The sequence below is a fragment of the Bos indicus genome, chromosome 23 (genome assembly GCF_029378745.1).
Source record: "Bos indicus isolate NIAB-ARS_2022 breed Sahiwal x Tharparkar chromosome 23, NIAB-ARS_B.indTharparkar_mat_pri_1.0, whole genome shotgun sequence".
Lineage (NCBI taxonomy): Eukaryota > Metazoa > Chordata > Mammalia > Artiodactyla > Bovidae > Bos > Bos indicus.
In genome coordinates, this window is record NC_091782.1 from 42073976 (window position 1) to 42098586 (window position 24611).

General features: G+C 42.3%; 1 protein-coding gene across 1 annotated transcript; it reads right to left on the minus strand.

Annotated features, from left to right (window-relative positions):
* Positions 1-12229: 12229 nt before the first annotated feature.
* On the minus strand, positions 12230-24262 carry RBM24 (RNA binding motif protein 24). Its single transcript, XM_070778356.1, has 4 exons — positions 23960-24262; positions 22667-22790; positions 21179-21233; positions 12230-14388 (listed from the first exon to the last, which is right to left on the minus strand). Exons 1-4 carry the CDS (start codon positions 24125-24127, stop codon positions 14025-14027), a joined length of 711 nt encoding a protein of 236 aa, XP_070634457.1. The 5' UTR covers positions 24128-24262; the 3' UTR covers positions 12230-14024.
* Between the last annotated feature and the right edge of the window lie 349 nt (positions 24263-24611).

Below are 24611 nucleotides of genomic sequence, written 5' to 3' on the forward strand. Positions count from 1 at the left end.
TATCCCAGCCCTAGGAATTTGGATTCATAATCTAACATCTGGCTAGCTGGTTATCAGATTTAGAAAAACTGTCAGTCTCCTAAACAGTTGTGATAAATTATATCTAACAACTACTATACCCTGCTGACATCTGAAATTTCTATTTGATTATTCAGTTCAGTTGCTCAGTCGTGTCCGACACTTTGAGACCTCACAGCTTCCCTGTCCGTCATCAACTTCCAGAGCTTGCTCAAACTCATGTCCATTGAGTTGGTCATGCCATCTAACCATCTCTTCCTCTGTTGTCCCCTTTTCCTCCTGCCTTCAATCTTCCCCAGGATCAGGGTCTTTTCCAATAAGTCAGTTCTTTGCATCAGGTGGCCAAAGTATTGGTTATTAAAGCATTTGATTATTATTAAGACTAGTTTATATCAGAAGTAACCTTTTATACAGCTATATCCCAGGGCTCTACTACTCATAACTCAGCACACCAATTCTACATTTCAAAAATGAGCAAACATAGCCACAGAAAGGGGAAGAGAACTTATTACTTACAGATTAGGTATTAGAATGAAAAAGGCATTCAAGGTAAGTGAATCTACACTGAAAAAATCTTTATTAATATGGCAGGGTTTTTAAAAAAATTTTTTTAATGTGGACTATTTTAAAAGTTATAATTTGTTATAATATTGATTCTGATATATATATATATATATATATATATATATATATATAATTTTGGGGGGGGATCCTGAGGCATGGGAGGATCTTAGCTCCCCAGCCAGGGATCAAACCCACATCCCCCTGCATTGGAAGGTGAAGTCTTAACTATTTGACTGCCAGGGAAGTCCCTAAGATGGTAGTTTTAAAGATGGCACCAAATACTTTTTATTCCTCCCATCAAGAGGTAGGGTCTAAGTCTTCTGTCTACTAAGTGCAGCATGGTCTTCGTGACTTACTTGGAATCCACAGAACACAGCATAAGCAGTGCTACGTAACTTCTCAGGCTGGGCCAAGAGAGGTAACTCAAACTCCTTGGTCAGTGAAGTCTGAAGTGTTGTGCAGGAAGTCAGACAGCCCTGAGACTGCCATGCTCAAGCTCATCCTGGAAGTGATCCTCCAAGGCCCAGCTATTTGGGTCACTGTGCATTCCAGACACCTTGGCCATTCTAACCATGACTGCTGGTCTAGGGCAGACACTGTATAGCAGAGAAGGGCTGTCCCCCTCTGAATTTCTGACCCACAGGACAGCAAAAATGAACAAATGGATGTTTTTTATTTTGTACGCCTCGGTTTTGGGGTGGTGTGTAACACTGCAATAGACACTGGAACAGTTCAACAGCTCAGTGTTTCTTTGTTCAGATTTCCGATTCTTCACACTATGGTGCACATTAGTTTTATTTTCCCACCCTTAGAGAACAGTTTGCATCATTCTTCAATCCACTTGCACGTTCCCATAGTCTTTTTATAGCCTTTACGCTTGCATTCATGTCCACACTGACATCTCCTCTGTGTCTTTAGAATCTGTAAACACATACTAGCTATCTAACTCAACATAACCGAAATCACAAAAGTGATTACAATTTTATGGTTACCACTGCAAATAATGCCTCTGAAATAATTATAAGAAAGATAACTGATCTATAAAATAGTGAATATTTTAGTTTTAATAACCAGTTCCCACCACTTTAGTTATAACTCCTACCTTATTCTATCAGAGATTTTTAAAAGTTATTTATTCAAAGATCTCATAAAAATGAATAATGTCAAGGGAATGTTAGCTGTCATACATTGGCTATTCCACAGAAGCCAAATCGCAGAAAGATGCATTAATAGTATATTTAACATGCCTTACACACAGGGAAGAAGCTTCCAGGTGGTGTTAGTAGTAAAGAACCTGCCTGCCAATGCAAGAGATATAAGAGAAGCGTTTCGATCCCTGGGTCCAGAAGATTCCCCTCGAGGAAGGCACAGTAACCCACTCCGGTATTCTTGCTTGGAGAATCCCATGGCCAGAGGAGCCTGGAGGGTTACAGTCCATGGGGTCACAACGAGTTGGGCGTGACTGAAGTGACTTAGCACACATGCATGCATACACAGGAAATGCCCAGTAATACCCAAGGAAGATGAGATTTCAGTGTTTCTATCATTGTAACAGAAAAGGAAAGTGGAACACTGTCAAGACAAAAAAGAATACGAATGATTCTGAAAAATAATTATGACTTTAGTGTTTCAATTGTAATTTATAGAATCCACTGGCTGTTTGACCTGTCTTCCCTGGAGTTATGAAGTACTGAGTTGATAATATTTGGAACTTCAGGACCTCAAATATGATATCAATTCATCATTTAGAGTTATAGAGCTTCTATCCTTTTTAAAAAATATTTGTTTTCAGTTTAGTACAATCACTTTACAATGTTGTGTTAGTTTCTGCTGTACAACAAAGTAAACTGGCCATATGCATACATCTAACCCTTCCCTCTTGAACCTCCCTCCCATTCTTTCCATCCTACCCCTCTGGATCATCACAGAGTACAAAGCTATGAGCTTCTATCCTTCTAACACAGACTATTTTTTACCAGGATCCATATTGTTATCTAATTAGCAATAGCCAGAAAGAGTTTGCCCTTTGTAACTTGGAGATATGTGTGTGTGTGTTCAACTATTCATTCTGGCATATCATAATCAATGCAGGCTTTTATAGAATATATTCAGATATGGCAATTGACCTGATTGAGATGACAGTCAAAGTGAGTAAATCCAGTTCAAACGGACCTTGCTTGTTGATTTTCCCCTCAAGAACCTGGACTTAATTAAGTATATAAGAAGTTCCCATTTACTTCAAAGCATAGTGGGTATGTATTTAGGACAATCAAGAGATTTACTTTCAATATTGGTTGATATCATTTTTGGAATGACACTCTTGTTAGCATACTAGCAACACAAAGATAGTTTAACAGATTTGCTCAAATTTCTGAGGTTATTGGCCAGCTCCAAAGAGAACCTAGGGATTACCCAAGACATTTTACTTTTGGAGTATTTCTTTAGGTTTTTTATTTTTTTCAGTTGTTGTTTTGTTTTTAACATTTGTTTGGCCATACTGTGCAGCGTGTGGGATCTTAGTTCTCTGACCAGGAATTGAACATGCCACCTGTGCATTGGAAACTTGGGAGTCTAAACCACTGGACCTCAAGGGAAGTCCTGGAGCATTTCTTGAGTGGGAATAAATGAATGATTGCCGCCAAACCAGAAACTCCTAGCTGCCTAGCAGTGTAGCATCCCAAAAGTTTTCCCTCTTTTTCAGAGGTCCTCAAGCCTTTATTATGTATTTAAAAAAAAAATTCCCTCAAACTAAAATTATATTATTTCTCTCAATCTCTCAGAATCCATCATGGTAAGAAAATCTGATAACCTCACAGAACCACTAATATTCTCTCAAGAGAATTACCATGAGGTGTGACAATCACATTGACTACAAAAACTTAGAATCAGCTATAGGTATTGGTGATAGGCAAGTAAAACCAAGGAGTTTCCAATATGAACTGAAATTTGTCACCAGCTTCTGGCATTCACCTTTCTGTACACAGTTGGGATGCCAGTTAACATTTTATGCCACTGAGAAGGTGTTACATAAACTTGGTGAGGCTGTTGCTGCAGAGATTCTGCATTTCTAAGGGGAGAAATCTCTTGTTTTGGACAATTAAGTGCCCTGTGGTTCTCTTTGGCATTTCTCTGTGCAAGTCTCTTAGATGTCTCATCTTTTCAGAATTGCGTGAGTTGATTCATGCAGTGCACCAGGTTGGAGGAATGCAGAGATGAATTTTTTTCTTGCTAGATTTCAGGGCTAATTTTGCAAATGCATTGTTATAATGGTTATGTTCCCTCCCCACATCAGCGTGCTGAAATGTCTCACTCTGAGAGAACAGAGAGACAACTACTGTGCCAAAAGTGGCAGCTGGGGAAGATTAAAAAAAAAAAAAAGTACAGATAAAGGAAACAAGGGCTGAAAGGTAAGAAAGACAGCTGGGAGATTTAAGAGACGTGGCTTCTAAGCAGCTGAAAGAGACAGGAGTCCAGAGAGAGAATGTTTGCAAGATAAGAGGCTTTGTGCAATCTGGAGAAATATGCCAAAGATGATAAGAAATGCAGCTGTTAGGAAAGTGTGAATTATCAAGATTCCCGGTATGCCCTGGATGGAAAGCCATTCCCCATGTGTGCTTGAGGGGTGAGCACAGAGACTTCTTTCACCGGTCAGTCTCAGTCCTCAAACTCTGCAAATACGTACCTCCCACTCAGCCATTCCCAAGCTGCTATGGCTCCTGGTTTGGGCACTATTTCTTCATCAAGTTCTCCTTTCCTCCTTTGTCTTTTCTTAACTGGCATGGAGACAGTTAAGCTCACTACTCTAGCTCATGCATGGCAGATGACTTGAACCATATACCTTTAATATCCATATTCTCAATTTAAACTCCATGTTGTTATTATTAAAGTTGGCTATATTTATTACAAGTATATAACTATTTGACATTCTTTGACATATACTCATTCGATTTTATGATCATTCCTAATAATAAATCACAGTATAATACATTTTCCCCAAAATCATAAATGGATGGAGGTCAAGATGACTAACAGTCATTATAACCCTTAGTATGCTGCTGCTGCTGCTAAGTCGCCTCACTCGTGTCCAACTCTGTGCGACCCCATAGATGGCAGCCCACCAGTCTCCCCCGTCCCTGGGATTCTCCAGGCAAGAACACTGGAGTGGGTTGCCATTTCCTTCTCTAATGCATGAAAGTGAAAAGTGAAAGTGAAGTCGCTCAGTCATGTCCGACTCTTCGCGACCCCATGGAATGCAACCTACCAGGCTCCTCCATCCATGGGGTTTTCCAGGCAAGAATACTGGAGTGGGGTGCCATCGCCTTCTACGTAACCCTTAGTATAGTGACTACATAAAGGTTGACCACAGAAATTAAATTCAGAGAATGAGCACAAAGGCATTTGTGCTATGCTATCTTTATATGTATCTTTATATATTTTAAAGGATTCTAATCATGTAAATAACTTGCCTCAGGGTCCTTAGATTTGGTTTTGAAGGGTCTATAGATTGAAAGCATGTTTGTTAAACTTGCCTTAGAATTTCTGAGACAATTCCTAGTGACACAGAAAGAGACTGCTAAAATAATCCTGTGGCAGTTAATCTTTGGCATGACTCAGACCTGGGTTTCAACTCACAGTTCTATCACCTTCAGTTACGACTTTAAGGAAATTATATCAGCCTCCAAAACAAGTGAAGATAATAACACCAAGTCTATAGTGAGACTGTGAGGATTTAAGATAATGTAAGCAGTTATTTATAGTAGCCAAGATAGGGAAACAACCTAAGTGTCCATCAATAGAGAAATGGACAAAGAAGATGTGGTGTATATATACGCACTGAAATACTACTCAGTCATAAAAAAGAACGCAATAATGCCATTCGCAGCAACATGGATGGACTTGGAGGGCATCGTGCCAAGTAAAATAAGACAAATGTTGTGTGGTATCACTTACACCTGGGCTCCAAAAAATACAACAAACTAATGAATAAGACAAAAAAGAAGCAGACTTAAGAGAACAAACTAGTGTTTACCAATGGGGAGATGGAAGAAAGGAGAGGCAAGACAGCGAAGAGTAAGGAGAGTGAGAGGTACAAAGTATTAGGCATAATATAGGCTACAAGGATATATTGTATAACACAGGGAATATATTCAATATTTTATATATGATAACTATAAATAGAGTAGTAGTGTTAGTCACTCAGTCATGTCCGACTCCTTGCAACCCCATGGACTATAGCCCACCAAGCTCCTCTGTTCATGGGGTTCTCCAGGCAAGAATACTGGAGTGGATTGCCATTCCCTTCTCCAGAAGATCTTCCCAACCCAGGGATCAAACCTGGGTCTCCTGTATTGCAGGCAGATTCTTTATCAAGGGATTGAACCCATGCCCCTGCATTTGGAGTGAAGAGTCTTAGCCACTGAGTCACCAGGGAATTATGAATAGAGTAAAACCTTTAAAAATTGTGACTCATACTGTATACCTGTAACATATGTCCATGGGATCGCAAAGAGTAGGACACAACTGAGTGACTAACATTTCATATTTCGTATTTTCAGGTATAGAACAGTGATTTACAATTTTTAAAGATCATGTTCCATTTCCAGTTATAAAGTATTGGCTATATTTTCTGTGCTGTACAATATATCCTTGTAGCTTATTTATTTTGCACATAGTGGTTTGTACCTCTTAAATCCCTTACTCCTATGTTGCCCCTCCCCCTTCCTTTCTCCCCACTGGTAGCCACTAGACTGTTCTCAGAGTGCTTGTTTCTTTTTTGTTTTCTGTTTTAATATTTATTTATTTGGATGCTCCTGGTCTTGGTTACTGCAAGCAGATAGGATCTTTAGCTGCGGCATGTGGGATCTAGTTCCTTGACCAGGGATCTAACCCAGGGATCCAATGGGTTGGGAGCCTGTAGGAGTCTTGGCCACTAGACCACAGGGAAGCCCCACATGGAATGTTTTTAAATTATCGATTGATGAAGTAGGCAGAGTACAGAAAATTTGGCATTAGATTTTGTAATACTGGTCCCCACTGATTAGCAGGTACACAAACTACAGTTAGATGTCAAGTGAAAGGATGAAAGAGTGGATTTAGTTGTAACTGGGAATGAATCGGACTTGTTCACAGCAACACTGAAAGCTTCCTCAGCCCCCTGGAATCTGCTACTCCCATTCTTTTCAGGCAATCATATCTATGTGCAGGAATTTTGCCTCCACTAATTCAGTGGTCACTTGCTCATATGTCACAGGAGATTGAGGACCAGTGGCTCTGTCTGAGGAACCCAGGGGAAGCACCTAGGGTTCATGAGAAAGAACAGGTCCAGAAGCAGGTGGTGAGGTGGCCGGCACAGAGGAGGTGGTTTCAGGCCACCCCACCTTGAAATCCGGTTCTGTGCCATGCTGAAGCTGTGGCTTGGGGCAGGCTGCTCACCGGGCAGTTGGGGATACCATTGAAAGTGAAAGTGAAGGTCGCTAAGTCCTGTCCGACCCTTTGCCACCTATAGTCCATGGAATTCTCCAGGCCAGAATACTGGAGTGGGCTGCCTTTCCCTTCTCCAGGGGATCTTCCCAACCCAGGGATCGAACTCAAGTCTCCCACATTGCAGGCGGATTCTTTACCAGCTGAGCCACAAGGGAAGCCCAAGCATATTGGGGTGGGTAGCCTATCCCTTCTCCAGCGGATCTTCCCAACCCAGGAATCGAACCGGGGATACCATTAGTTACTTCACATTTAAGTACCTGGTACCCGACGTGTGGTTAGCGGTGCAGGCCGCATCCCTTCTTCAACTTGGTTACTTCTCCCAAAGACCCATCAGTAGGAGTGACCCGCATTGAGGCAGAAACCTGTGCAAATAGAGACATGCAGAGCTCACCTTTCTTCACCACACGCAATCTGTTCCTGCGTTGAAGGAAACTATACTGGTTAGCAAGGTAAGTACATTTCCCTTTAATCTCCCCCACCTTTCGCTCTCTCTCTTTTTTTAAAGCCCCTTGGCATGTGAGATCTTATAGTACTGCCCCCCCCCGCCCCCCACCAGGGATCAAACTGGTGCCCTTCGCAACAGAAGTGAGGCGGCTTAACAGCTAAGACAGCCAGGGAAGTCCTGTGCCACCCCCACCCCCCACCCCAACCCCCCACCCCCACCGCCGCCAACTTGTTTGCTTAAAATTGAAAGTGACAAGGGATGAAAGGATGCTGTCCTATCCTTGGAGGGCCAAGGGCCATGACGAAGCTCCGTCTGGGACTACTGCAGGCACTCGTGTCTGCTTCTAAACTTTCAGTTACCAAGAATACACCTTTTTTAAAAAATGTCTAAACTTTTCGGAGCATAGTCAAAAATTCAGCTGTTGTTTTGTATTGAATTAGAAAACTAGATAGCTGATCAGTGTAAATAAATAAGCTGCTTCTCCTCACCCCCAGACGAAGTCTCCTGCCGCCGAGCCCCCTCGCCTCCCGGCTCCTGCTCTCATGGCCCGCTTACAGACAGGTCCCCGCCACACGCTAGCTGCCCACAGGCAGGTCCTCGCCACACGTGACCCGCTTATAGGCAGGTCCTCGCCACATGCAAGCCCTTGCCCACAGGCAGGTCCTTGCCACACGTGACCCGCTTAGGTCCTCACCACACGTGACCCGCCCACAGGCAGGTCCTTGCCACACGTGACCCGCTTAGGTCCTCACCACACGTGACCCGCCCACAGGCAGGTCCTTGCCACACGGGACCCGCTTAGGTCCTCACCACACATGACCCGCTTATAGGCAGGTCCTCGCCACGTGTGAGCCACCCACAGGCAGGTCCTCGCCACACGTGATCTGCCCACCTGACTCCCACTCCATCTCATCCCCTTCCACCTTGCTTTGCTGCTGCTGCTAAGTCTCTTCAGTCATGTCCGACTCTGTGCGACCCCATAGACGGCAGCCCACCAGGCTCCCCCGTCCCTGGGATTCTCCAGGCAAGAACACTGGAGTGGGTCGCCATTTCCTTCTCCAATGCATGAAAGGGAAAAGTGAAAGTGAAGTCGCTCAGTCGTGTCTGACCCTTAGCGACCCCATGGACTGCAGCCCACCAGGCTCCTCCATCCATGGGATTTTCCAGGCAAGAGTGCTGGAGTGGGGTGCCATTGCCTTCTCCGCCACCTTGCTTTAGGGCACGCTTTTTTTCTTTTCTTCATTATTTTCTTCTACTTCCTTTTCACACCCCTTCTTTCTCAAATTTCAAAATGGACACAAGACAATGCAGAATGGAAGTGCGTGCTCCTTAAGATGCTCCGAAGAATCTTTTCTATCTTCTTCACCTCACCTGAGGCACCTTGAGCACAAGTGGTGCAGCTTAGAGAGTTTCAGAAAGTTAAACATGTTCATACCTGGTTGCGACTGTCAGGTGAACCTAGTTTAGAGATAAGAGATAAGCCTCGTTATTTCTGGGCTTCCCTGGTGGCTCAGCGGGTAAAGAACCTGCCTGCAATTCAGGAGACATGGGTTCGATTCCTGGGTTGGGAAGATTCCCCTTGGAGGAGTAAATGGCAACCCATTCCAGTATTCTTGCCTGGAAAATCCCATGGACAGAGGAGCCTGGTGGAGGACAGTCCACGGGGTCACAAAGAGTAGGACCTGACTGAGGGACTGAGCACAAACGCACATACTTGGCAAAAGGTTTTTGTGTTTCACGCTCACTCTGGAAGTCAGTTTGAAATATTTGCCCTTTTATGAACATATTATCTGAGCTATTAAATGAAAAGAAATTACGATTGCTACTCAATCCCTCCTATGATGTAATCAGAATGACCTCTGAGAGTGGAAACAGGAAAAACAATGCACACACTCCAACTCACTTAAAGTATATTGATAGCATATCGATGGCTTAGAGGTAGTATCTTGGATTTTAAAAAGCTATGACATTCATCTCCCAAGAGACAAGTAACTGGAAAGAAGGGTACTGTATTTAATTTTTGGCTGTGCTGGGTCTTCGTTGCTGCCTGCAGGCTTTCTCTAGTTAGAGAGAGACTGAGCTGCTCTCTAGTTGCAATGCCTGGGCTTCTCATTGCAGTGGCTTCTCTTATTGCAGAGCACAGGCTCTGAGGTCTGCCGGCTTCAGTGGTTGTGGTGCTTGGGCTTAGTTATCCTGTGGCATTTGGAGTCTTCCTAGGCCAGGAATCAAACCTGTGTCCCTTGCTTTGGCAGCTGGATTCCTGCATTGGTCCATTAACCAATGGACCACCAGAGAAGTCCAAGAAGGGTACTTTATAGACTTTCTTTCTGAAAGAGTTGGTCAACAATTAGCAGATACTGTGCAATTTTGAGACAGAATTAATACATGATATCAAAGCTTAAAGTCCTTTGTATTTAAAATTTCTAAAGTGCTTATATATGTATTATCTAATTTCTTTCTCATTTTGATTTGCGATTGGGATTTCAAAGTCTGGAATGTAAATAATTTAGCTAAAGTCATTATTGAACTTACAAAATTCAACTTGGACCAGATATCCAAAATGAAACCTCTTCTGTATGAAGTGCTTAAGCAAAGGGAAGTTAGAATTTCCATGGAAACAACCTGGAACTCTTGAAGGAAAAAAAGAGCACAAAAGCGTAAAAATGCATTTACTTATTTTTTTGGTTCTTCTTCACCTCTGCCCCTGTAAACTTCAGACTGTCCTCTTAATAAACGCTTTCAAGCCTCAGAGGGAATTAAGAACAATATTTGACAGGAGTGAGGAAGAAGCTAAAAATATAGTTCCCTGTGAGAGAAATATATTCCATAATCTTTTCATCTCCCCTTCCTTCCCTTAAGCAATCCCTCCATCTTTCAATGTGATTTTTGTGCCACTCACACTGCACAGCAAGTTTAGCTGTGACTTGGTCAGGAAGAGGAAAGATAACACCGTGAAATAACGATTTTGCCCTCTTTTGGAAGAGTCATTTCATAGAAGACAACAGAGGTCTATTTCCAAATTAATATTGTGTATATTGCCACAGTATAACTTCCATTTGTCTAATATTCAAAATTTCTAAAATGCTCTCATATCAGTTAACTCATTTGATCAGTACAATCTGAGAGATTAACAAAGCAACATGTTAGGTCTTATCAGCTTACAGGTTACCACCATAGAGGGGTACAAGATCACCCTGCTGGTAAGTAAAGAGGACTCATCCAGCTCTTTGAATCTCAGACCATCGTGTTCTCCAACTCTATAAATATAACTAGCTTCCTGACCAATGGAGACCTTGTGTCATGGGTATGCCCCCCTCTTTATTAGAAATTAAGAACTTTTACTTACTTTTAGAAATATGTGCTCTAGCATTATTAAGTAAAAATCTTGTCCTCTCTGTAACTGCTAATATTGATATTCATATAGATCAGTAAATACCTCCAAGGTGTAGTCAGGTGTACATGAACTTCTGGCTTCCCTGAGTATGGCTATTTCTGACAAGCTTTTCCCAGAATCATCTGACCTATTTTTAATTGATAAATCAAATGTTTCATTTTAAAGCTCAGCAATCAACACATGACTTACAGAGGGCACAAGTGACTTTTCATACATCTGAAACATTAAATGTAGAGCTTGTCTTTTGGAGTAAAATGATCACTGATGCACAGACTGAACTAAGTAGTTTAGAAATTATTTTACTGACCCCAGATAATACCTTGAGGTGCAATACAATCTCTCCCAAAGTATTTGGTGGTGTCTAATTTTCTTTGGAAAATTAAAGGCTATTAAGGTTGAAGATTATGGTGGCTCTAAATAGGATGATAGTTATCATCAAGTAGAAAGCATGCTGGAATCTGTTATAACTTTGTAATTTTCAAAAACTAATGGAACTCAATAAAAGATATTATGTCATGGATTTGGAAAACATTAAGACCTAGGGACAAGCAGACAGTCCATTCCATAATTAACGTAACATGTACACTTTAAGACAATCAATATGACAGTCAAGGCCACATCACTGTGGACAAAAGTTTAAAAATATAAACATTCCAAGAGGTGATTTCCTCTTTGGTTAGCTTTTGCTATAGAACATTACAGAAACTACTGCCAGTAATCGTTTATCTAGATAAATAGTAATACATTTGACTCTGTTCTAAGTATAGAGTTTGCCAAAAAGTTTGTTTGGGTTTTTCCATAACATCTTGTAGAAAAACCCAAACGAACTTTCTACCCGATAGTTGATATACTTTAATACTTAAAATAACCATGTAAGATGGGTATTTCTGTCCTAAAATTATAGATGAGAAATCAATAAAAACCTCAGCCTAAAAGTGGAGTACAAAAAGCAACGTGTTTTGGTCACATTGCTAGTACACGGTTAGAGGTTAGTACCAAACCTCAGTTTACCTGAGCCCAGCATCACTCCAGCTTTGAGCTGACCATTCCCCCTATAGCCCTCTCCTTCCAAACAACCTTCACCTAACCAAGTTCCAGTGCCATGAATCGTCCTTTAGGGTTCACTACTGGGGAAAGACCTGTATCATGTGCTAAATGTAAGGCAGATACTGAGTTACTGAAATTTACTTAAAAAGTATAAAAAGAAGGCATCTGGGAAGCTTTCTGCTCACTGAAAATGCTACCTGTAAATCACATCATTAGTTCTAATTAAAGGGCAATATCATTCCATTTTTACCACAAAAGGAGAAACAATCAACGCAACAGAAGTTGTTAAAAATTATATTTAATACAAGTGAATAGATTAGAAGATCTGAAATGTTATAAAGCAATATACACAATGAATAAATAATTTGCACAGGAGAGTCATGTCTACATTACATAACACTGTCTAGTATGGGAATACTTAAAGTAAATCCAGTGATAATGGAGAAAGTCCATAAAAATGCTAACCTGTCTTCCCTTGTATGAAATTGTTCAAGTATAAAAATCCAATACAGTGTAAAATAGTATTCAATTTAGTTTAATAAAAATTGCAAGTATTGCAGTTTCAGAAGAAAAACGTAAAGCAGCATTTAAAAACTACATAAGTGTTAAACTAATGAAGTACCAGTAAATGAGACTGCATGAGCAAAAATCAGAGAAGGAAGCATGAAACTAGCAATAGATCCTGTTAAAAAAAAAAAAAACCCTAAAAACTAAAATAAACTAAAATGTGTTAATGTAAGAGTATTCTCTTATACAGTGCACATATGAATTTAAATAAATCCAAGTCAACATCTTTAGTTGAATAGGTTAATATTTAATATGCTACATCTAGACCTACTAAATAATTTATGCCATGAGATGAATACATAATTTTACAGTGTCACATCTAAAGTTCCTTTCTTTAGAGTGCAGCATAGTAAAACTTAAAAATAAATATCTTAAATAGCATTACTATTAAGGCACAGTATAAACCACATTATCATTAACGTTGAAGAATTGTCATCTCAGTAACCTTGGTGTCTCATGTACGGTATTCACTAATAAATAGTTTTAAATATGACTCTGAAATAGATACTAAAAAGTGTAAAATTACTTAAAAAGGGAAAAAAATAAATGTCCTTAAGACAGCTCTTAAGGGTTTAGAGTCTGCAAACTTTGCCTGCCTTTAATCATAAGCCACGAGTCGACACAATAAATAGAAAGAGAAGGCGGTTGTATGTAGTAAAAGCCTGATCCTATTTCAGAATCAGAATTGCTGACACCAGCAGATACAAGTTTCCCAAAATTGAAACAGGATGGGGAGAGGGATTAGAATGTGACAAGCTCATCAAACAAGCACAAGTGATGTGTTCTTTCCAGAACTGTGTGTGTTATTGATTGTCTGTACAGCTGTTGCACCCATTCATTCCACATCACCTGTTTCACAGTCCCACTCATCCACTGGGTGGATGAGAAAATAGCTTTGGTGCCTGTCCACCACTTCACCCACTGCCACGCTCCTAGATTGTTCGATGCCCATTTTTTTTTTTTTTTTTTGAGAGAGTAAGAACATCACCTTCTTACTTGAGAAAAGTTCTCTAGGCCATAGTGACGGCTAAAAATGACAATCAGTGCTTTCACCATTTTTTTTTTTAAATCTGCTTTTAAATGTAATTCAAGCTACATATTGCTCACTCTGTATTCCCTGGTTCAACTAGATTCAAATAGCATTTTCTAACTGGTAAAAGGCAGTTTGCTTCCCTGATACTATAAAAAGAGCAAAAGTAAAAATCCCGTTATAAAAGTGAAGTTCCATGGTTTCCTCCTGCCACCATTTCGTCGCGGCCTTGTATTTACTCAGGCTCTTTGGGATTGATTTCCAAAAACTGCGCCCACTCCCCTTCCTTCTTATCTCTTGCACGTCTAGAATGACTACTGGAGTATATAAAAAAAAAATCATAATTCTGCTTCACAATAGCATAGCTTTTTTTTTTTTTTTAAAGCTGTTAAGTCAATGTTAACTCTCATTAGCTACTGAAAACTGGGACAATTTGGAAAGAGAAAGCAACTCGACTTTGATCAGGGGCTGCGGGCCTATTGCATCCGGTCTGTTTGCAGCTGCTGAGGCTGGTACTGGCCGAAGGCGGCGGCGGCCGCAGCGGCGGCGGCGGCAGCGGCCGCGGTCCCAGGTGCGGCGGCGGTGATTGGCTGCTGCACCGCGTAGCCGTAGCCCCCGGCCGTGACGTAGCCCGCGGCGGCCGGGGAGGCTGCGTACGGGTACTGATCGTAGGCGGCGGCGGCGGCGGCGGCAGCGGCGGCCGCCGAGTACTGTGCGTACGCGGCTCCCGTGTAGTCGATGTAAGGTGCGGTGGAGGCGGCCGCGGCGGTGGGCTGGACGTGGGGGATGACCACTCCAGGCTGCACAAAAGCCTGCGGATAGACATAGTGTGCAGGTATCCTATTGAGAAATGGGAAAAAAAAGAAAAAAAGTCAGGCAGGAATGGCCTCCTGGGTTGAGCCTGGCTTCTTCCGAGATCAGACAAACTCCAATTTAGTGGTTATTATGAGCATAGGGTTGCCACAATATCGACTTGCCATTCATCGGCGAAAGGAGTCTGGCCGGAGCCAAGATCATGGAGTGCCCCAGAAGGAATTCAACAAGGAAAATAGGATACCCTTCCTGCTGGAACTTTTTATTCAGGATCATTTTGGAACCAAGAAATAACCATGGAACCAAAGTTTTAGGGAAAAAAAAAAAAATTCACGGTTCAGGAGGGCCTCGCACAGAGGAGGTTATTTCCTAAGTGCTGAATTACGACTTCAGAACATTTTGTGATGACTTTGTACAACAAAAGCGGTTCAGCCAATGGAAAGTTTCTTAAGTGTGAACAGAGGACTCCAAAGGGAATCCGTGATTGTTCAGTTCTGTAAGGGTGATGGCCGGTTTCTCAAAACGACAATCAATTTCCACAAAATCTGTGTTTATTATCATGGCAACCCTACTGGAAATTGCTATGCAGACTCAGCACACATTAATCTCTCTGCAACCTCAGTCACCCTTATTAAAGATAATAATAAAAAAAAGAAGCAGGCGACAAAATAAAAAAGGAATTTAAAAGTTCACAAGTGTGGTAAACACAGCAGAATCACACTTTTTCAAACGAACTGTAGTGCAGCTCACTATCACAAGAGGCTGTTGTGGGAAGCTACAGAAATGCTATTAACATTCATGGCAGTGATTCCCAAAAAGAATGTGCAGCACGCTTTTGGTCTTTCTTTCTTTCTTTTTCTCCATAAAATTCATAAAGACACAAGGGTCAGTCAAACCTGTTTGACTATCAGGCAACTGTAGGTCAGCCAGCTTGTTTATCTCTATGACAGACAGAAGGGGTTTTGGGGGAAATGATGAGGTTGAAGGAAAAGGTAGGGACAGGGAAACACAAACTAAATATTTCTCAATATCAACTTCATAGGGTTACAATAGTAAGACTAACTTTTTTTTTGCATCTAATAACTCTTGTTTCACCTTCAAACTCAACAGAAACAGATTTATTAGCATATCTGTTTTAAATCTTCCCTACTGGTAGATATTTTATACAAAATCAATTCTATTTTGGTGTATTATCCTATAAAAAGTTAACGTGAAACAAAATTAAGTACCTTTTAAAATTACACATTCAGAGGTCACATACAAAACACACTCCAGTGGCCTTACTTAAAAGTTAATGTTGTTAAAAAAAATTCACAAGAGGTATTTTTGAAACCCATGCATCTCAATTCTCACTCTTGCCATTCATAATGGCTCAGTTAAAACGCTACCATGAATACCTGATTTATTTTCATCTTTCTTTAGAATAATCTCCATCAAAACCCCTGTATTTCCAAAAATACGACACCATAATGCCATCTGCTTGTTGCCAAAAGCAACATATAAGAAGTACAGCACGAGTGAAAATTTTTGAATTTTAAAGAACCCAAAACAGAAAACTGCATATTAGGATGTTTAAAACATAAACTTTGCTTTGCCTTTTCAGAGTTTTACTGAAAGCACTCATTAAGGAACATCCATGGAAAAGATGAATTTATCACAGAGGGTAATGAACTTTGACCCCAATGATAAAAATACACTCGATTTTACTAGACTTGGAGATCTTTCCCAGTGCCAGAAGAAACGACGTCATCAAGTGTTTCTGAGGACACTTAAGAGATGTTCTTAATTGCTTGTCAGAAACCAGATGCATGGTCATGCACACACTCAGAACTTCTCTGCAGGTCAGGTGACTGACTGGCTCACAGCGACAGGTGTGGCTTTATGAAACACTGTCCCTGGAGGCTGCTGTGTCCACGATGTGCAGACACGGATAAGAGAGCCTCACTCACGCCAGTTTACATGTGGTGATGGACAGCAGGGGCTGCAGCCGGGCTATTTTTGATCCTGTCATGCGACAAGGGTTTCCAGCGGGTAAAATGTCTTTATAAGGCCAAAGTAAAACATCTATCAGCTGCAAAGGCCAGCCAGTATGAATCTCACTGATACTGGAACATTAACCCATGTGCTCCCAAAGTTCCAGAGACAACAGGAGGGTTGCTAGGCTTCTATCTCTGAATAAAGGTGGTAACTAAAAATAAGTTTAGCCTACAAAAAGGTAGGATCAGTGTGTGTGTGTGTGTGTGTGTAGAATGTTTTAACTGGTAAGATAGACAGGGTTTCTTACAGGACTCTTGTCTGCATTTGATTTTACATTAATAGCTTTCATTTGATGCTGCCAACCAATGAGTATAAAGTTCCCAGGAATATCAGAAACCTACACAAAGTCTGGCAAGGGTTAGGAAGCCATCTGGAAGGCAAATGAAACCATGGAGTTGTTTTTTTTTTTTTTTTTTTAAGGCTTTAGGGAAGGGAGAATCCAGAAGACCATGGAGAGACTGAAATATCTCAATTCAGGAAGGGAAGCAGAATCCGACCAAAGCGAGAGGTGGGGCTTCTCAAGCAGTTCCTGTTTGTATTAATAGTCTGCGGAACCCATTAAGGCAGTTTGGAAATCTCCTTCCCACTAGAGATCTACCAACATCCTTTCCCTCAATGAATCATAGAATGTACATGTCTAGTAGCAATAAGGGGTTTCCCTGGTGGCTCAGATGGTAAACAATCTGCTGCAGTGCAGGAGACCTGGGTTTGATCCCTGGGTTGGGAAGATCCACTGGAGTAGGGCATGGCAACCCACTCCAGTATTCTTGCTGGAGAATCCCTGTGGACAGAGGAGCCTGGCGGGCTCCATGGCGTCGAAAAGAGTTGGACACAACTGAGCGACTCAGCACAGCACAGTAGTAATAAAAGCGAAGAGCGAAGCTAACATCTTGGACAATTTTCACAGAAAATTTACTATGTTTTCCTTTTCTTCCTGTCTCTTCATGTCCCTCTGGTGTCTCTCTGTGACTTTGGACATCCTAAAGGGTTTCTTCTTCCAGCCTATCGCATACACTGCTGACCCAGTCTGCACCTCATACGTCTGTTTAAAGTAACCTAGGTCCCTAACATCCTACCAAGCTAACTGCAAACTTCTTAATTAAACTTTGGCATGACAGGCCTTTTATACTCTGGCTCCAAAATACTCCTTCCAGTATTTCTTCCCACCTTTCCTTGAATCCAGGTCAGCTGGGCTCCTCAAGGTTTCATGGACACATCACAGATACCCAGAGCTTCACCTTGGCTCATGACATCCCTTGGCCAGGGACGCCAGCCCTCATTCCATCTCTACCTGTTGCAATCCCAATCCTACTCACCCTAGCTGTATCACTCACCATGTCTAAAGCCTTCAAGAATTTGCTTCACCTTTTTAGCCTCACATATTTCTGATAAGTGAAATGAACCTAATAGTTCCAACCCTGAACTGCTGTGCATTAAATAAAATTATCAGTGTGAAGAGCCTACAATGAAAAATATACTCACTGCAAGAGTTCCCTAGCCTCCATCATGTTTTAAAATCTATTTCAGATTCTACCTCTTTCATGAAGACTTCCTAGATCCCACCGACGTGACGTTGTTCTGCCTTATCTGAAACCATATGGACAGCCCTTCTGCATGCTTCTCAGTTTTCTTACTAGATTATAAGAGAGAGCACAGTTGTGTCTTTGGGGCTACAGACTGACACAGAGGAAAGAGTATGGCTTTGGAAGTCATGCAAACCGTGATTCTGAACCTAGAATCAGACTCTAGCACTTAGTAGCCATTGTGGGAAGTTAATTAACCTCTCTGCATCTCAGTTTTTCACCTGTGGAAAGGACATTAACAGTGTCTTTATCAGATAATTACTGTGATAATTAAATTACATAATTTATGTAAATCCTTTATCAGTACCAGGCAAGTAGCAGATGTTTGGTTAACTGTCCCTCCTGCCCCACTTAGTGGACAGTATAATACTTATTATGCATTAACGCAACTAGAATAAAACTTAGCACTTAAAGGAGGACTGAGTAAATATTTAAGTGTGTTTCAACTTGGTCTAAACTAGCCTGGAATTTTCTACTCACAGATCCATAATCTCTCCTCTCCAAGATTTCAGTATGAAAATGATTCTTTCAAATATAAAATATTTATAAGATGTAGTTTGGCAAATTCACCAATTTCTATACATCTGCCCACTGTGTTACATCGGAAATTCCTTCAGGCCAAGATTTTTTCTTTAAAAGCCTAGAGTAATGTAGGGGCCATTTAAAGACCATATAAAAAATAGTTCTAGAATTTCAAACAATTCACTGTTAAAAATTCTCAAACTTCTTTCCAGGCCTAAAAATAAGAACATGTGGCATTCAAATAGAATTGAGGATGACCAGGTGTGATTTGTTAGGTACAGACTCTGGGAATTAGAGCAGTGTTAAGAACCCCTAAAAAAAAAAGAGAAGCCTTGCTTGGTCTATCTGGAATGCTATCTATTTCTAATAAGAACCTCAAGTTCAATTTATCCAAACAGTAATAATCACCATCCTTTATAAAGACAGCTGCTATTAGAAGGGATGAACAGCTAAAGGTTACTATCCAAATACACTTGATTTAAAACTTCCACATGACACATTGTTTGTTCTTATTTCCCTTATACTACTTTCTTTCTCATGGATCCATAAGGACTATCACAGCCAGTTCAAATTTCTATGTCTGCCTCTCAAGACCCTCCATAGAAGTCTCATTTCTCCACGTACTGAGTCTTTTCTCCTCTTTGCTGATGTTCCCCTATCCTATACCCTTTAGACAGGTCCCTTTTTTCCTTTCACCTGTCCAGACATACCACTGGTCCAAGTCTTGTTCCAGTCCCCACAAAGCTTTGTCCAACTCCTCCGACTCATCTATTTTCTTGCTATTCAGAATTCCTCTTGTACTTCAAATAATACCAAGTAATTTAGCAACGAATAGTCCCTGATGGGTTTGTGTTAGTTTCATTTCCCAAACCAAAATGCAGTCTCCTTATTTTGTACCATCCACTAGCATCGAGAAAAATACACACATGCTAATACCGGTTGATCAATTTAGCTGTATAGCAGCTGTCTCGGGATTAGTAACGTGAGACCATGGTTAAGTTCACCGTCACTTCTTAAGATGTCTGTTCTCCCCAGTTCTACCTTGAACATAGTCTAGACCAATGAGAAGTGGTATCCACAGAAGTAGTTGGACCCATCAACTACTATTTGTTGTCGATATCCAGAATGATTTAGATGGGGCATCATTATGGATACACGAAGGCCCTTTCTAATCTTATTGGACAAAAAATTCTTCTATGGTTTAAAAAAAAAGTAAGGGTTGGTAGTAAGAGTGAGAATCTTGATATGGTTAAGAGAAGGTTATAAAGAAGGTATTCATGGAAAATATAACTTGAATCTTCCAAGTCAAATTATTATTGCTTCTTTGGATCTACTCCTGGTAGATATCTATCTTTGCAGATAGAATCTAACCTTTCAGGTTACACATGTAGCTGTTCAGGTGCTAAGATGCAGAAGAAAGTATTAATATTGTTGAGGATGAAACACTTCTAAACAGTTAGAATATTCAAAAGGAGAGCGTAAATTTCTGGCATTAGTTACAGCCAAGTGGATCAGGTAGAAAACAGCCAAAACAGACCCTAGGTGTTCAGAATAAATTGAGGTGCTTGGGGATTTTCCCCCCCATATAGTGTCTGAATGGAAGGGAAGTTGGGGAGCTTGGACAGGGAAGGATCGTAATCACAGAACCCAGAGAACACAAATATAAGCCAGCTGTTCACCCGAGTCAGATCTGAAAGGCGAAGGTTAGTGCTACTCTGCTCAAAAAAACTGGCCAGTGTTAATGAAATCTGATGAGAGTTGTTGAACCTTTAAATTAGAAGGCCTAAAAGTAGATACACACTGCCAAAGAAAGAACCCCATCCCCAGAAAAACGCCCCAGTAATACAGAAACTTAGGACATGCAAGCGATGAATCTGTGTTCTTACAGAGGGAAATCACACCATTTAGCACTCACTACAAAAATATGGTTAAGTGGAAGTTACAGGCTACAGCTGAAAAGCAAGGAAATAAAAAAAGGCCCTTTGCTTCCCATGGCAGAGTCAAAAGTCAACACCCGTCAACACCACCACCAAAACCAAAAACACAAAGAGCCCCTTCCCCGAGGAAAAGAAAACACTTTCACTACAGCTCTTTTCAATTAAGTAAAAAAAGCACACAGTTTAGCTATCAACACCACTTCATGACTGTAATAAAATAAAGCACACGGAGGTCTATTGACTATGGTGAAAAAATAAAACAACACCAACATCCATGCATCGTTAATCACCATCTGAGCTTGTGTGTCTGAGTCTACTGGTTACAGAGTTTAATTCCAAACAGAACTATTCCACCTCTTATCATGGTATCCTTCTGATCAGTTAGCTTAACAGTATACGAGCCCTGTCAGGTTAGAAAGAGATAAATACAATTGAGTCAAGTTGAACAGCAGTAATGGTGTTGGGACACAATCGTCTGTACACAAGTCATACCTGGTATTTTTGTTTTGTTTTGTTAATCATAAGCTCAAAATGGGTCTGGTTGGGAGGCTGCATACTTGGTCAGATAACTTGACTCATCTAAAAATATTTACATTATCAGCATTCAAAATACACAAACATATATAAATATGTAAACTGGGAACAGTCTATAACATAATGGTCTGGTCTGGATATAATGAAAATGAAGGTTAACAAATGATAGTCATATTGAAACTTAGGCCTGATTCATTGACTTACCCAAAAGGTCTTTGTATAAGGGCTGGATGAAGCTGTTGAACACCAAAGGCAAAACCTAACAATAAAACATACCACATTCTCTATTTGTGCAAGTTAGGCATTTATTACTTCTACAAATAAAATGCAATCACACCTTTCACTTAGTAAAGGTAATCACTCTTTTAATACTTTAGAGAAAATATTATAAATAGGTTTTTAAAATTCACTTTACTAATGTTATTGTTAATTTAAATAAAATTTTCAATAGTCTTCAAGTGGAAACTAGAAATGATCCCCAAAGTTCAGTTGACAGACATAGAGTAAGACCTTAGAAAACCAGACATAAAGTTCTTGTGGAATGAAACCAAGAACAACAGGACTTGATAATGAAGTTACACGTGGCAAATCTTCCAACAATTCTGAATCATGATCTATAAAAAAGCCTTTTTAATTTGGAACATTCTCGAATGTTTTGGACAATGCTTTGGAAGATTATGGCTTTTACAGATTATAGTATTAAACATTTACCAAACAAACTCTTTTCTGGACAGCAAAACAACACACACTGTATTAGACAGATAAATGTTTTTTAATGCTCATGAATATTTGCACATGCACACCCTTTCTTGACAATCTACTTTCCCAGCAAATCTGTTTGGATTGAAATGTCTACCTCTTTCCAAAATTTCAGATGGACAGACTTAAGAATGAAGAGTATACGATTTAAATTTGCATGCCCAAGAAAAAGATTACGTTTGTTCAGTAGTCGATTCACAATTACTTGTGCGAATGCAAAAGACAGTGTGGTAAGTAATCCAAAAGATCATGTTTTCACACAGACGAAATTCTCTCCCTTTTGGTGACTAACAGCTGTATGACTTTAGAGTAAACCATTTCTCATCTCTGCATCAGTTTCTTCATCTGTAACGTAAGGGTCCTGAAGTGCATGGAATCTCTTTATTTTCTGTCATTACAAATATGCTGTGATTTTATTTTGAACATTTACCATCTAGGCACCACCACTGCCCCTTTGTTTCTTTTGGGTCAGTGTTCTGGTTGAACTGCCCACTCTGAGCACAGGGCAACTGGTGGCAAAAGAAGAAACACCACCAAGCAGAGACGTATAACCAGCTGGAGTTGACAGATCTGGCCCATATCATCCACACGGGAATGGGCAACAAGTGGCCAAGAAGAGGAAAATGGAGACTTAACTATGTATACAGAAAACAGAGGAGTCAAGCCCCAGTCTGGGTGTGTACAAACGGAACCCAACCCCAAGATCTATTTTTTGCCCACAGGTACATTTCAAGTCAAGAAAGGAGTCTTTTCAACTCTCATCTATCTTTCATGTCTTGGTAGAATAACCAGCCACAGATCAACTTTACTCAACACATCTTCAGATGCTCAGGGAACTAGGGTCTTCTCAATCAGGGATTCACCCTATTCAGAAGTGGGGGTCTCTATGGGGGGGGAGGGGGAGGTGGAGGTGGGTCCAGGGATCTTTCTCACCTGGTTGCATGATCCTTGGTTTTGCTCCCAAGTATGCCAGGTTCACGTTGGCCTTCCTGCCATCAATGATGGGGTTGGGATCCTTGCAGGCTCTTTCAGCAGCAGCCCGGTCAGCCATGGTGACCTTAGCAACATACACACAGACATACACACAGAGCTCTAAGTCAACCCCTGAAGAAAGCAAGAGTCGCACTGGAGAAGTTATTCTTATTGGTAAAACTGCGCTGGTTCTTTAACTTTTTCTTTTTTTCTGGCAGTGGGGGTTGTGGGGGGAGAGGAAACTAGAATAATCCTTGACCCTCCTTCCAAAACACACAAAAATAAGAATACAGAGAGGCGGAAAAAAAGAACCACCGCCTCCCCCACCTCTAAAGTTCTAAGGGTGCTGGTAGGGCCTAGCAGAGACTCGGAAGCCAGAATTCCGTCTCAGAACTCCTCCAGATTCCCCCTCCCCCGACCATTCCCGTGTCCCTACCCGGCCCGGAGAGCCAAGGTTTGCTTTCAAGAAAGACTAGCCTCGCGCCCGCCCGGCGTTCCCAACCCCGCAAATACTCCTCAACCACAATAGCTATTGTCCTGCGAGGGAGCTCCCTGCTCCTCGGCAGCTGAATTTGCACGCTGAAATCTCCGGGAAGCTTAACTATGCTCTCTTTCAGTTCGGCAAAAAGGCAGAGCCTCATCTTTTAAAAGAAGTCATCTTTGCAATTACGAAAAAAAGGGGGGGAGGTAGTGGTGGTGAGGGGGGTGGCCTAAGAAGAAGAGTCCCAGACCTCCTGGAGTGTCCCTTCCCGGCCCCAGCCGGAACGCCAGGAAGACACTCATTTTTACAAAGCAAACAGCGCGCTTAACCACCAGCCTCCAACCCTGGAGTGTAATTATTCCCAGGGGCTGCGGCCCCTCCCTCTCAGATCTCCGCACCCCCCAAATCCCGCAGACATCACAGTTCTCTCCCTCCCCTCCACCCCTGCTCCGCCTGTCCCCCGATCCCGCCACCGCGCTCTCGGTACCCCCGGAACCCTTCGAGGCAGGCGCCGGCCCTCCGTCCCCAGCGCCACGGCGCGCAAACTTTCAGTTCAGCCGCGGGAGCGAAGGGGCAGCACCGCTCCAGTTCGCTGGGGTCCTCGCACGGGCGCGCCGAGCCCCTCACTCCAAACTCCAACCCCTCCTGCCCAGCGCCACTCTGTTCTCTCCCCGCCCCCGCGGTCCTCAGTTTCCCCGCCAGGCTCTCGGTTGCCCCCTCCATACACGCTACCCCCGCTCCCCCCAACACCCCCCCCCATCCGCGCAACTTACAAATCCATAGCCCCGGGACTTGCCCGTCTGCCGGTCGGTGATGACCACCGCCTCCTCGATCTCGCCGAAGACCTCGAAGTACTTGCGCAGGCTGGCGTCCGTGGTGTGGTAGGGCAGCCCCCCGACGAAGATTTTGGTGTACGTCGTGTCCTTCTGGGTGGTGTGCATCTTCGCGCCCGCCCCGCGGCTGGGGCTCCGGCTGCGGCTGCGGCTCGGGCAGCGGCTGCGCGTCCTCCTCCGGCTCCGCGTCTCCCACACCCTCTCGCGGCCGCCGGGGGCTACGGGCGAGCCTGGGGGCGAGGGTGGCGGCGCGGCGGCGGGGGCGAGCGGCCCGGGGGCGACCGAGGGCGCGGGGCGCGCGGCTGCCGAAGTCGCCAGCGGCCGCCCGGGGAGACCTGACTTCGCTCTCTCCTCCCGCCCCCCCTGCCGGTCACGGTACAAATCCTCCGAATCGTCTGGCTGAGGCTCCGGTTCTGTAGGATGTGCAAACGCTTTCCACTCACCCGGCTGGGAGGCCAAAATGTGAAATGAGAGGGGTGGTCCTCAAGCGAAGATCAGGGTGCGTTTAGAGGTAGATTTTTTTTCTTTCGCAGAAATTAGGTAGGTGTCTCGGGTGGGGCCTGGGGAGGGTCGGCAGTGAGAGCGTCCAGGC

Coding starts and splice junctions, on each gene's coding strand:
- RBM24 (XM_070778356.1), bottom strand. CDS start 24,127: ATGCACACCACCCAGAAGGACACGACGTACACCAAAATCTTCGTCGGG. Junction 22,791..23,959: donor AGTCCCGGGGCTATGGATTT/GTAAGTTGCGCG, acceptor TATGTTGCTAAG/GTCACCATGGCTGACCGGGC. Junction 14,389..21,178: donor CTTATACAAAGACCTTTTGG/GTAAGTCAATGA, acceptor ATTTCTCAATAG/GATACCTGCACACTATGTCT.